Here is a 14,695-nt window from a genome sequence, read left to right on the forward strand (position 1 = left end):
GAGTGAGTGGCTGAGGGAGGTCTACGTCAAGAGACCGGGTGGCTTTTTTCACAAATCCCCATCCCTATTGGTCTGTGACTCGATGCGCGCCCACGTGACCGATACTGTCAAAGCCCAAGTGAAGAAAACTAATTCGGAGCTTGCTGTCATCCCTGGTGGATTAACCAAAGAGCTCCAGCCGCTAGATATCAGCATCAACAGGTCATTTAAAGTTAAATTGCGAGCTGCATGGGAGCATTGGATGACAGAAGGTGACCACACATTCACCAACACAGGGAGGCAACGCCGTGCGAGTTATGCCACTATGTGCCAGTGGATCGTGGATGCCTGGAAGAATGTATCAGTCTCCAGTGTCATCCGAGCTTTCAGGAAGGCTGGAATCACCACTGAAGAGCCTAGCAGCAGCAACGAGACCGACTCGGATAATGAAGAGGAGGACCCCATGCTTGATGCCGAAATCGCCCAACTGTTCAACTCCGACACTGAAGATGACGGATTTGATGGATTTCTGGTGGAGGAATGAACTGAAAAAGTACGGTAAACGTTTTGATTTGCAATTACAGCTGAACCAGTTGCAAGTTATTGTTAAAAAGTGTAATAAATTTTGACTTGCAGTCTGAGCAATGGTTTATTTAACGGTAATGTGCTGCGCCTTATAATCCAGTGCGCCTTATATATGAAACAAGATTGCTTATAAGGCGCTCATAGAAAGTGCGCTTTATAATCCGGTGCGCCTTATAATCCGGAAAATACGGTATTCTAAAAGTAGTTTTTCATTGTAAAATGTGCACATCCACTGGTCCTCCGCCAGATATTTTTGGAAAATTCAAGACTGGGTGGTCTAAGCTAGACAAGACTAAATACAAAACAGGAATAGAAGATGAAAATATTAGACATAAAATAATTAATCAGGACCATTAGTGCAGCGCCGGCCGCATCACCTCAGGCTGACCGCGCGCGACCTTAATGTCAGGAGCGGGGCAATGGTTGTATTACACAGCTGCAGCCCCGCTCTATAACAACAGCAGAGATCAGAGAAACCTCATCTCCACCGCTATTCCCCTGAATGCTGCGATCACAGCTGACTGCAGCATTCAGGAGAAAATGAGAAGGAGGGATGTCCCTGGATCGCGTCACAGGGAATTCCTGTGACGCGATCGATGACCATACCATATATGGGCAGACAGCCCAGGGTCTATTGAAGGACCCCGGGGCTGTCTCACCATATTTCCTGTTAGGGAATACTTAGGTATGTCCTAACAACTGCCCGTGTACTATACGTACACAGGCTAATGTACTGCCATATATCTGCTATATTCCAGTACATTAAAGTTTAAAAATAAAGTAAAAACAAAGGAATATTAAAGAGGCTCTGTCACCAGATTTTGCAACCCCTATCTGCTATTGCAGCAGATAGGCGCTGCAATGTAGATTACAGTAACGTTTTTATTTTTAAAAAACGAGCATTTTTGGCCAAGTTATGACCATTTTTGTAGTTATGCAAATGAGGCTTGCAAAAGTCCAAGTGGGTGTGTTTAAAAGTAAAAGTCCAAGTGGGCGTGTATTATGTGCGTACATCGGGGCGTTTTTAATACTTTTACTAGCTGGGCGCTCTGAAGAGAAGTAACATCCTCTTCTCTTCAGAACGCCCAGCTTCTGACAGTGCAGATCTGTGACGTCACTCACAGGTCCTGCATCGTGACGGCCACATCGGCACCAGAGGCTACAGTTGATTCTGCAGCAGCATCAGCGTTTGCAGGTAAGATCGATTTACCTGCTAACGCCGAGGCTGCTGCAGAATCAACTGTAGCCTCTGGTGCCGATGTGGCCGTCACGATGCAGGACCTGTGAGTGACGTCACAGATCTGCACTGTCAGAAGCTGGGCGTTCTGAAGAGAAGAGGATGTTACTTCTCTTCAGAGCGCCCAGCTAGTAAAAGTATTAAAAACGCCCCGATGTACGCACATAATACACACCCACTTGGACTTTTACTTTTAAACACACCCACTTGGACTTTTGCAAGCCTCATTTGCATAACTACAAAAATGGTCATAACTTGGCCAAAAATGCTCGTTTTTTAAAAATAAAAACGTTACTGTAATCTACATTGCAGCACCTATCTGCTGCAATAGCAGATAGGGGTTGCAAAATCTGGTGACAGAGCCTCTTTAAATTTAAAAAAAATACACACATCTTTTTATACAATAAACATTAAAATAAGTCTCAATACATAAAACATACACATATTCGGTATTGGCGCGGCCGTAATAACCCGCACAACAATTTTTTTGCATCATCTATGATGTGTACGCTGTAAAAAAAAAAACAAAAAAAATACCTTCTTTCACTTATTAATGTAAGGCACGAGGTGTGATGAATTAAACTTCCATGTGCCTCACATTAATAGTAATTAACCCCATCATGTACCTTACACATTAACCCATTATGACTGAGAAACATAATGGGGTTAATTACTATTAATGTGAGGCACAATTCATCATTAGATTTGGTGCCTCACATCACAAAATAGAAGAACTTTTTTTTTAATTATTACTGTTGGCAAAGTATCGTTTTGGTATCGAAATCGCAAAACTAAACGAAGTATCGGTATCGAAGTCCAAATTCTGGTATCGTGACATCCCTAAAAAGCAACACTCAGTATCAAACAAGTTGATCATTTATTGCACAAAGAAGTTGATTTTTTTTGTTTCTAATCTAACTAATTTTTTTTTAAGACATTTGAAAATCGATACAGAATTTTTAAATACTGATCCCGATGTATGGTGTGAAAATCTACATTATTTAAACGCTAAAAAAATAGTGAACGGTTTCAGGGTTGTTAATGACACAGCTGAAAGGGGTTTAAAATTAATGCAAGACTTCAATTCCTCTTTGACGAAAGACGAAGAACGACGACAGTTTCTGTTACAAGTTGTATCTGAATGTAGACACATTTTTCCTGACTCTGCAAAAGCCACCATATCTAAGCCATTATCACCTTAATCTGAAAATTTTAAATAATAATAATATGTATAATATTATACTATAATTAATAAAAATGCATTTGAACACTATTTGTTATCATTTTTACACCTTCCTTGCTCTTCTTTTCCCCTAATTCCTTCATTTTCAATTTGGATTTTGTTGCATTTACTTTTGAAAACACCTCCAACTAAACCACGTTTAATGAACAAAATGAAAAATACAAAAAGCAAAATCTGGAAAGTAGATGTAATTGAAAGTTGTAATGTTTTTAGGCCATGAAAAGTCACTTTTGAGGATAAGGACCACGACCTGACCTGAAAAATGTTAAATACCACTAAATCTATAAGTTTTAGCAACAAAGAAACATAATTCTATAAGTTTTAGCAACATGATAATCAAACTTCAAGGCATCACAATTTCCTATGAAATGAGACAAGAATCAGGTTTCTAGGACGAATGGTTTCTATTTTAAGGAGGAAAAACAGATTTTTTGCTCAATGAGGCACGGGTTAACTGAAACTTTGCCAATCGACAACTTTTAGGGGGGTCCCCCGGTAAAAATTTGAACATTGATTTTTTTTTTTTTTTGTGTCCAGCCTAGTGTCCATTGAGCTCCATCAGCCAGAAGGAGGCCAACAGAGTGTCCTTTTAGCCTCAATCGGGCTACTATACATTAGTATACCTTTTATTATTACATTTTAAAAATTAAAAAAATAGGACCACCGGCGCTGCAATGATGGACAATAGGGTATTGGCCTGATGAAGACACCAGTTCGGTATTGAAACGCGTAGCCTCTGACATTAAAACCGTTGCCGTGATGTTTGTCTAAAGTCCTTCGTTTTCCTGTCCATCATTGCAGCGCCGGTGGTCCTATTTTTTTATTAAATACCAATCTGGACAACAAACTTCGTTTGCTGTGTTTTGGACCTGGCAGCAGCCCCAATGCTCGTTTGACACCTAATGGTGTCCATTGGTCTAGGTGAGCTCATTTCTAACAAAGTTTGCTCCCTAGCTTTTACTTTGCACTATGTGGCACCGTGTCTCTTTTTTTTTTTTCTCCTGTTCTAGTCTTTTATTATTAAAGTATGGATTATAGTAGTAGACTTATAGCTATCTGGACTGTGTAAACAAGGTACCGACACATGTAATACATCTCTTGCACATTTTCCGCAGCAAAATCTGCATATGTTACATGTAGATTTGCTGCAGATTCACAGCAGACGACAAGGGTGAAATCCGCATTAAACATCCAGAATGATAACGCAGTAGATTTGAAAATCTGAGATTTATGTTCAGAAAATGTTCAGCAGCATGAAGATGAGATTTTCTCTACAATAGTTTTATTAAAGTTTGCAAAGTAAAAAACAAATCACTATCTGAAAGTTTTGTTTCATTCTCAGCCTTACAAATAAGGGCCCATTCACATCAGCGTTGTCTTTCCGTTCATCTGTACCTGTTGGCCTTTCCATCAGAGGAACAGATGAACGGAAAGCCAAATGGAACCTATCGCTTCGGTGTGCATTACCATTGATTTCAATTGTATTATTTTTCTATCAGTTGGTTTCAGTTTGCCTCCGTTCTGCTAGTTTTCCACACAAGCAATACCGCAGTCGACTACGCTATTGTTTCCGTTTTAAAAAAAAAAAAATGGTGGAAGCTAGGGTAATTACATTTCTATGATAAACTGATTATACAGATCCAGGGATGCCAAAGTTTCTCTAAATTTTCCTCGTTATCAAGTAGAATGTTGAAAAGCTTTCACTGATGAACATGTTGTCCATACACAATTTAACATCTCTAAATGGGACGGTTTGCTTTTTCTAAGAATGGGCTCTAGTCATTTTGGCAGCTAATAAGATATAAACCCGTAATTTGAATTAGTAATGAGTAAATATGGTGATTTAGGGTGTAGTAGTGCTAAATTGGGATCTTTACATATGATTATGCCAAATAGGCTCTGAAGTAAACCAAATACTCAGCTCGAAAATCTAGTAAGTTTAGGACAAGCCCAACAAATGCAGTACAGGTCTCCAATAGGTGTGTTGGGGACTGCATGAGAGATCCAGCTAAGAACTAGGTACCCTGTGCATCATTACTTTGTATGCCAACTCCATGGTCTATGCATTTATAGAGCAGGGAGATACCACCCAAATGGATCAACAATCTACGAGCTCAAGGACAGTTCCGAGATCTTGGTGACATTTACAAATTGATGAGATTTTTTTTCTGCTTGCTAATCCGGACAGAAAACCAGCAAAAAATCTGCTTTGTGTGTGGGTGCCCCAAGGGCTTGTCCACCCATAACGGAATAGCTGCAGAACATTTCTGCAGCAATTCCATTGAAAGTAGCAGACTTTCCGCTGCAGCAAAATGAAACATTTCCTGCGTTTTTTTACTGCAGAAAATGGTGCGTACTTTGCTGCGTTTTTCTCAATGTTGGGAGATGGCGACACCTCCTCTGAAAAACACAGCAATTCTGTCCACTTTCTGCATCAGGTATGAACATACTGGAGTCTGAAGAATACGCACCGCAAGTCCATTTCTGCTCAGAGTTTTTATGCAGCGTGTGGATGGGATTTGTTAAATCTCACCCACTTTGCTGCTACTGTATTCTGCTGCGTATTTTCCGTCCGCAATTCCAGACGGAAAATACGCAGCAATTCCGCTACGTGCGGACGAGCCCTTAGGGTGAATTTACACGCGGAAGATTTTTTGCAGAAATTTCTGCAATTTAAAATCAGTTCTACTCATCTGAATGGGGTTGTTTCTGCAGCAAGTACATGTTTTTCTGCAAGTTCCATATATCAGTTACAGAAATTCCTACAACAAATATTGGAGTTCACCCCAAGGCCTCATGCACACGACCGTAGCCGTGTGCACGGCCCGTGATTGCAGCACGAACAGCGCGGGCCGCCCACAATTCATGGACCGTGCACACATTGATTTCAATGAGCCCGACTTATGACTTATCCTATCTTTTTACGGTCTGGGTTTACGGCCAATATCAATTGTATTTGCGTAATCGCTGATTATTTGTTGCGGGTTTTCCCAATTCATGTAAAACCCACAACTAATAGCAGATGTTGCATTTTTTTGCGGCAGAAAATCTGCGATTCCGCCGCTAAAAAGGCAACTCAGAAAAAAAATATTGTATACTTACCTAGAATTCTGTGTTTCTTCCTCCAGGCCGGCCTCCTGGGATGACGCTTCATCCCATGTGACCACTGCAGCCAATCACAGGTTGCAGCAGTCACATGGGATGAAACGTCATCCCAGGAGGCCGGCCATGCTACGTAAATATGAAACTTTTTTTTTTTAAGTGCAGTTTTTCGCAGCGGACATTGCGGCTGAAAAACTGCACAATGGTGCCGTTTTTCAGACGGAATTCCTTGGCAAATGAAAGATTAGATTCTAATCTTTCATATGGCACCAGGATCACAACAACCGGAGATATCGCCAGTTGAAAACACAGTCAGGGATGGAAGTGGAATACTATATGATCAGGCTGTGTTGCAGAGAAGGGGGGAGAATCTGTATGCGGATTGGACAGTGCCATACAGAAAACATTACACCGCCCAGAGTGAAAAGAAAGAGTCACCTCCTATTTGACTATTAGAGACAAATTAGCATATTTAAAAAAAATGCTCATAACTTTGCAAATAATAAACGTCTCTGAAAAAAAAAATCACAATGTAGTTATCAGCATCATAGCGACTATTAGATTAGTTAGGAGATAGGGAATTATTAAACTAGTGACAGAACCTCTTTAAGGCCAGGATCACACACACAGTTTTGGTGCAGTTTTTGGTTTAGTTTTTTTACGCCAAAAACAGGAGTGGATGCAAAAGGAAGGAGATACATCAGTCTTTTCTTTATATTTTCCTTTCCGTTTAGATCCACTTCTGGATTTGTCTAAAAAAAACTGCACCAAAAACCGTGTGTGATCCTGGCCTAAGTGTGAACCAATAAAACAAGTTTTCTGCCATGACTAAATTGAATATAATGGTGTTGACAACATTGACATATCCATTTGCTTTCTCCTGTTTGTTATGAAACCGACCGGTTTTGGGTTGGTCTTAGCATATTTTTGTATATTTTGCTTTACTATATTGTTAATACTCTAATAAAATTCTGAATTAAAAATTTTTTTTTTTTCTATATATATATAATATATAACATATCCATAAAAAATTGAATTGTCAACGTTATCCACCATTGTACAGTTGAGGATTGTGGAAATGAACTACGCATGGCATAGCCTGGCATTGCTCAGTGGCCTGCCCCATAATTCACAGTATTGGGGTATATAGTTCATGTTACATTGAAAACAAGACAGATGTACCTTCTAGTGGTACCCCAGTGTTTGTAAATCCACCCCAGTCGGTAGCCTGGTCAAAAGTATCATACCACTGAAGCCACACAACCCATGTATGCCATACTTCACAAGTCACCTGTGTTGAGCATACATAAGATGAGCCATCAGACAACGGCCTGATATACAAGACGTGAAAGATGTGACAATAATAATGTCATTAAGACAGGAGCATACGTATTATATTTATACAGGACTGGGAGTACAACTTCCTCGGACACTATTAGTCGTTATTGGAGCTTAACAAATAAGTCCGCCGTGTTAATACTTACTGCTTCCCGGGAGCCGCCATCTTGCCCGCGCAGTGAACATGCGCGTTATCCACAACTGCAGATTCGCTATTATGATTTGTTCCAGTACGTGACACGGTAAACTCTTCAGAATGCTTCTTATGTTGGCGCAAAGTGTCAAGTACGAACATAAGTCTGTATCATCCAGTAATATAAAAGTAAAAGAAATACAGCGTTACGAATCTGCGGATAAGAACGGCAGGATGTCGCGGTAGTGTCTCTGGGAATTGTAGTTTTGACTTTCTAGAGCCGGACGAGTGCTGAACACGTCTGTGATAGTCAAGTGCGTGAGAACGACTCGCAGCTGCAGAGATACCTGCACAGCATTGTACACAACAGAAAGGTTTTATATTGAAATGTAAAGAGTGCCCCCCTATGTAACATAAACCTTATATGTAATGTAAGCATTGTCCTATCTGCTAACATTTATTTTGTTTCTGTTTTCACAGGCGCTGGATACTTGCGTACTTTTAAGAATCATTTCCAGGTAGGCTTGAGGCACAATGCACCCTGAAGACGTTTGTGTTCTTTGTACCCCATCCCACATAAACCTAGCCAAAATGCCTCCATTAGGCCATCAAAGTGAAGTCCTGGCAGAGTGTGCCCCTAACTATTGCAGGAATTGGGGTCCGGAGCTCCCATTTTCTCCTCACGACACCCCCTGCAGTGAGGAGAAGCGAAGCTGCAGTCTAGCATGCGCCCACCACGCAATTCAATGTCTATGGAAATTACCGAAAAAAGTTTCCGTCATTCCCATAGACTTTGAATGGAGCGGGAGCAAACACGCTCGACCGCCGCTCCATTCTAAGTCGTCCTCAGTGCGGTCAAGCAGTGAAGATCAACGGGGGGCTTGGGACCCCTGTTTTCCAGATTGGTGGGGGTCCCAGTGATCATACAGTTACCATCTATCCTGTGGATAGGTGACAATTGTAGATTCTAGTGCAATCTCTTTTAGGGTCCATTAAGATGAGGCTTTTTGGCCGCGTTGTAAAACAATCCTAAATAAATGTGGTAAAAATTGACGCAGTTTTACCGTGAATTGCCAAAGTTTGCAAAGCGGTTTTTGCTTGTTCGAAAACCACATCGCAATTTGCGGTGAAACTTTTTACCGCGTGGTCAAAAATGTCTCATCTAAATGCATTCTATCCCTCATGTGATCTGAGAAGTGTTTTGTTACTGTCCGCTAATCTCCTGGTCTCCGTTCCATCTTTGCGTGACTACCTTGCACATTGGCCTTACATCACCTGGGGCTCATTTTACAGCTGCAAAGCATTTCAGCAAGACAATGGAAGTCAGAATTAAATAGTTTTTTTTTATTTATTTTTTTAAAATCATTTAATCATACGTTAATGTGTAACTCTGCTGACACTTTAGGCCTCATTCACACGGCAGGGTTTCCCGGCCGGGTGCCGGCCGTTCTTAAATCGGCCGGCACCCGGCTGCATTAGGAATAATAGACCCCTAATGGGGCTATTCACACGACCGATTTTTTTGACGGCCGGGAAATCCGTCCGTCAAAAAATAGGACATGCTCTATCTTCGGCCGGGTACCCGGCCGCCCGGCTCCCATAGAAGTCTATGGGGCCGGGTATTACACGGCCATCACCGGAATGTGTTCCGAGTGATGGCTGGGTTTCCCAGAGCTTGCGCTCTATCTCCTCCTCCTCACAGCGCAGAGTGCATGTGAGGAGGAGGAGTTGATGCCATTCTGACAAATGGCATCGCTGTACACTGTGTGGCAGGGCCTGGGTGTACAGCAGGTGGAAGGGAGCGCTGGCTCCCGTCCCCTGCTTGTTTTCCTGGCCCGGCGACACCTTCGATGGCGCCGCTAGTAGCAGCAGCTGCTGCTGCTGCGGCTGCTACTACTGTAGCGACGCCACTATAGCAGAGCGGGGAGGTATCTCCCCGCTCTGCTATGTGCTAGCCGCACTTTAGCTCCTTGAAGGAGCGGAATCCCCGTGTTTTCGGGGATTCCGCTCCTGGACCGAGCGCTTGATGTCTCTGTCCATATCTGGGCAGTGACATCAGGGGAAACTCCTGAAGCAGAATCCCCGAACACATGAGGATTCCCCTTCAGGAGTTGCCGCTGATGTCACTGTCCGGGTCTGCCCGGCACGGATGCAAAACTTTATGCAAACCGGCCGGGCAGAATGGCCGATTTTACCGGCCGGCACTCGGGCTCGGGAACGACCCGTTCGTGTGAATCCCGCCTTAGAATACACTGTCCTTTATTTATAACATTAAAGGGAAGGTGTCACGAAATTTTTTTTTTATATATATAATATTGCTTTTAGTATGTCATTTAAATAAATTTTATTTATTTGTGTTTTTGTGTTGTACTTTTTATTTTTTTCTTTCTTTTATTTCTTTATGGGGGCTGCCATTTTTTTTTCATCTCTGTATGTGTCGATTAACAACCCATACAGAGATGGAATACGGCAGCTACAATGCATGGGAGTCCATGAACGGCTCCCGTCTATTGCTTCTGCTCTCTGGCTCTGTACTGCGCAGACGCAGGTCAGTCACACAGCAGAGCAGCTGTTTGCAGGGAGATGGCAGGTGCCATCATGAAGACCAGCTGCACTGCAGGTAAGGTGTGTGTCTCTGTCTGTCCCTCTCTCTCTCACAGACCGCCGCTCTCGTGACCCCCGGCGGGCCCCCACCCCATGCAGATGGGGTTCATGTGACTATAAATCTGTCCATAACAAGAGACAGTGCACTCAGGACAAGCCCTGCCCTCATGCTGTAGTTGTGTGGTTCTGTCTGCAGTGATGGCGGTGGGTGGCTCTGACACCCGCCTCTCCCGTCGGGTCATCTCCGGACGGAAGGGGTGTTCGGATTGGAGACATGGCGCCACACCTGTCCTCAGGTTGTGTCTGGTATTGCAGTTCACCTCCATTGAAGTGAATAGGACAGAGCTGTAATACCACACACGACCTGAGGACAGGTGCGGCGCCATGTTTTCCTGGACGACCCCTTTAAGACTTTTCCCGTGTGTGTGTGTCAGAGCGGAGTGTGCACGGGCGCCGCTGATACTTCGTAGCCGCTTATCAGCTGTTATGAAGAATCAGCGGCGAGCACACACCCACACACACACACAAACACAATCAAGTGTAATCAAGCGTTTTTTTATGTGGTTTTTGGCACGTAAAATGTGCAAAAAAAAAGTGTCAAATACACGCCGTGTGAACCTGTCAACTGAAAAGTCATTCACTTCACTTTCATCATTCTAAGGGTATGTTCACACACAATGTTTTCAGCTGAAAAATCGGAAGCAGAACGCCTACAAGCATCTGCCCATTGGTTTGAATCTGAAATATACGGCGTTCTGTTCTGACAGGGCGTTTTTTTATGTGGTCATTTTCCAAAAACGGCACGTAAAAAGACGCCCACCAAAATGAAGTGCACATCACTTCTTGGGACGTTTTTGGAGCCTTTTTTTTCATTGACTTTATAGAAAAACAGCTCCAAAAATGGCTGTAAAAAACGCGAGTTTGATTAAAATATAGCTGAAAATCAGGATCTGGTTTCCCTTTGTTTAGTAAGCATGTGAACATACCCTTAGCCTTTTGGTGTGTCCTATAGCTTCTGCCAGCTGCAGAATCACACCCAAAATGACTGCCGGACACTGCTTAGCAATTTGAAGACACCTTTTCCTGGCTTGTAGGAGGGGTGGGGTGAGATTCCCTCCCACATTTACGGCAGCTGTGAGTCAGGTTGCTTTGCCTTATTTACCTTGCTGTAATTCTGGGAAGTGCCCTCCCCCCCCCCCTGGTGGCCAACCTAGGAAAACATGTCAAATTCTTATAAAATTTGTAATACTTTCCACCATGTGGAAGAAAGAAAAAAAATACAGCAAAAAAACTTCAAAAATATAATAGAAATAAGTAACGACACTTAAAAACAAAAGGTTTAATTTGCGACACATTCCCTTTTAATAAGGTAAAGTGTATTCTGAAACACCCCATTGTTCGGCCTGCAGCTATTTCTCCCAGTCAGGGTATGTTCACACGAGGTCATTACGTCCGTAATTGACGGACGTATTTCGGCCGCAAGTCCCGGACCGAACGCAGTGCAGGGAGCCGGGCTCCTAGCATCATAGTTATGTACGATTCTAGGAGTCCCTGCCTCGCTGCTGGACAACTGTCCCGTACTGTTTTCATGTTTTCAGTACGGGACAGTTGTCCGGCAGCGAGGCAGGGACTCCTAGCATCGTACATAACTATGATGCTAGGAGCCCGGCTCCCTGCACTGCGTTCGGTCCGGGACTTGCGGCCGAAATACGTCCGTCAATTACGGACGTAATGACCTCGTGTGAACATACCCTCACTCCCACAAACATGCACATTTCCATTAGCTAAGCGAGCATATTAATTGCCATGAGGTGTGGGAATATTCTGCTGCCAGACACTGCTGACAGAAGCTTCTCTCCATTTTTAAGAGGTAAACTCAAGCAATCCTTAGGTCGATTTGCAAAAATAGATTTGTTAGAGTAAGGCAATAACTGTAACGTTTCGGCCACAATCCGGCCTTTGTCAAACTATATTGCCGCTGGTCAATAGAAAAAAGGTTTTAGCTTGTAAGTGACGCTTGTGGAATGAGGTAACTAGTACCATGGGAATGGGTATCTAGATATATGAGATACGCATACCCACATGGCCCCTTCTTTCTTGGGATCCTTTAGGTCATACCAACAATGTCTCTGAGGGAAAAACCCAGAACTTACTATTGATCCATCATTGTTATAAAGAAGAACGTATCCCCCCACCTCTGACGTCATCAACTGCGGGACCTCTGAAACAGCACTGGACAGACGGCATGAAAAGTGTAAAATAACATCTGTAAAATAACATCTGTAAACTGCAGTTTCCGATGTTTGCTTTTATACGGATTTGTTGATTAATGTGTGTATGTTCCGAGGTTAAAGGATTTCTGTGGAGTGAGTTTGTTTATAAAATGCATAATTATTAGCAAGTCCCAGCGGGATTGTCAGATGTAGCACATAGTATTTTCATTGTTTCACTAGTCCTGCTCCTGTGGGGCATAGATGCATTTAGCACATTTAATTGCACAACTTTACATTATATTTATTTTCATAAAACCATTAAAGCCCTCTAAGGTTAGAGGGGTTTCTCCAGAATTTAACATTTTCTTTTTTAAGACATAAATGTGTTTACAACACTTACCAGTTGATAGTAATTAAAAAGACATTGTCACCATTTCTCGCTCCATATACGCTCAATGTCAGACTGGCCCACAGAGTAACAGAGCATCCTTGTAAGTCCGGGCTCTGAAACAGTAATGGGCCCTAAAGCAGAAGAAAACCCCATTCAGAGCTGACTGTGGAGTCAATCACTTGCCAGTTGGGTCTATTTCTTATTGGCTGATTCACAAAAAAGCTAGTAGACTTTATTGATATATCCTAGGTGTGCAATTATAATAAAGTTAATAATGCAACTAAAAGTAGACGTGCACAAGTTCTGTATGGATGGAAGGTCAGCCTTCGGAATCAATCAGTTTGGTGGGTACAAGGAACTCCAGTCCAGGGTTGGCTCCTACATCTGAAAATTCAGACGAAATTATATTTTTGGTCACCAAATTAAAAATTAACATTCAGGTTATGTTCACACGCAAATTCAAAAATGGCTGAAAACAACGGAGCTGTTTTCAAGGGAACACAGCCTCTGAATTTCAGCCATTTTTGTAGCCGAAAACAGTCTTTAAGGCGTTTCTTCGGAGCCGTTTTTCCATTGACACAATGAAAAACAGCTCCAAAAACGGCTCAAGAAGTGACATGCTCCTTCTTTTTGTGTCGCTGCAGTTATACATTGCATAGATCTAACATTCATCTCTCTTCTCTTCATACAGGTACATAATCAATTCCAAATTTAACTATTTCTTTGCTGATCCTTCATTTCCAACGCTGAAAGTTTTATTTTATGGTACATAACTCTGCCTTCCTGTCTCCCTAGATGGTTAAATGTTATCTCTGTAACTTTTGTTAAACTATTTGATCCTCATTAAGTTTTCTGATCATCCAGACCAGCTAGTTTGTTTGTTTGTTTGTTTGTTTGTTTGTTTATTTATCTCTGCATAGCTTTTTCACCTCATGTGTCTAGTTAATTTGATTAATAGCTGAACTAGCTTAATTTGTCCTAGATGTGAGCATCTACTCCCCTATAAATTTAGTTGTAGCATAAGGGGAAGGCACTCGTGCAGCCGGGGTGGAACGGGTGCAGAAGTCATCTTTGTCTAAGTGTCATATTGTCAAAGTGTCGCTGCAGTTATACATGGCAGTTAGACAGGGTAAGACACAGGTAAGCTATGTGGACTAAACATACAAAATTGCATGCATTATAATTATTGCTTTGAACATTATCTTTTTCCTAATAAAAAAACAACCACACCATGTTTACTGCCTCACACATTATTGTTGCTGTTGTTTGTTTACAATCCTACCGCCCATTTATGCCTTTGCTTAACTCGATCTACATCAGTCCCTCTCCTCTCTCCTTCGCTCGTCCATGTACAGCTCCCATGCACTATTCACTTTCCTCAATCACTTTAAAGGGAATGTGGCGCTAGAAATTATTTTTTTTTCTTCAGTTAAACAATTAGTATTTGAGTGATTTATACATTGTTTTAATTTTTTCACAAGTCAGAAAATATTATAAATTAGATTCTAATTTATAACATTTCCATGTGCTGGGCACTAGAGGGAGCAGTTGCCAAAATTGCAGCATGGTCACTGTGGTAAAGCAACCTCATTGATTTATGCTGCAAATTTGGGGTGGACACACTGTCCTCTAGTGTCCTCACACAATCCCCCCCCCCTTCCTTTTTTTTGGCAAGTGCATTTGAATCCTCAAACCTCCTACACTGTGTGCCGCCATTTTCTGAGGGACTTCACAGTGTAGGAGAATTAGATACAGGGCTCAGCAGACCGTATCACATGAAAATAATACACACATCACATACACGAACATAAATTACCTGCCGCCCCCGCTGGTCTACGCTCCTATTCCTTGCGCCTGAACATATGTCCGG

General features: G+C 42.2%; 1 protein-coding gene and 1 long non-coding RNA gene across 2 annotated transcripts in view; one reads left to right on the forward strand and one right to left on the reverse strand.

The window, feature by feature from the left end:
• The window catches only part of NSRP1 (nuclear speckle splicing regulatory protein 1), a 72,101-nt gene extending 64,375 nt beyond the window's left edge, over window positions 1–7,726 (reverse strand). Inside the window, exon 1 of the mRNA XM_075854328.1 lies at window positions 7,631–7,726. Coding sequence (XP_075710443.1) covers window positions 7,631–7,650 — 20 coding nt within the window. The 5' untranslated portion in view covers window positions 7,651–7,726. The remainder of the gene's footprint in view (window positions 1–7,630) is intronic.
• Window positions 7,727–7,905: 179 nt separating this feature from the next.
• Window positions 7,906–14,049, forward strand: LOC142741493 (uncharacterized). Its single transcript, XR_012881166.1, has 4 exons — window positions 7,906–8,006; window positions 8,098–8,135; window positions 12,333–12,475; window positions 13,517–14,049. It is a non-coding gene; the product is annotated as an uncharacterized LOC142741493 (long non-coding RNA).
• Window positions 14,050–14,695: the final 646 nt, after the last annotated feature.

The sequence above is a fragment of the Rhinoderma darwinii genome, chromosome 2 (assembly GCF_050947455.1).
Source record: "Rhinoderma darwinii isolate aRhiDar2 chromosome 2, aRhiDar2.hap1, whole genome shotgun sequence".
NCBI classification, from domain to species: domain Eukaryota; kingdom Metazoa; phylum Chordata; class Amphibia; order Anura; family Rhinodermatidae; genus Rhinoderma; species Rhinoderma darwinii.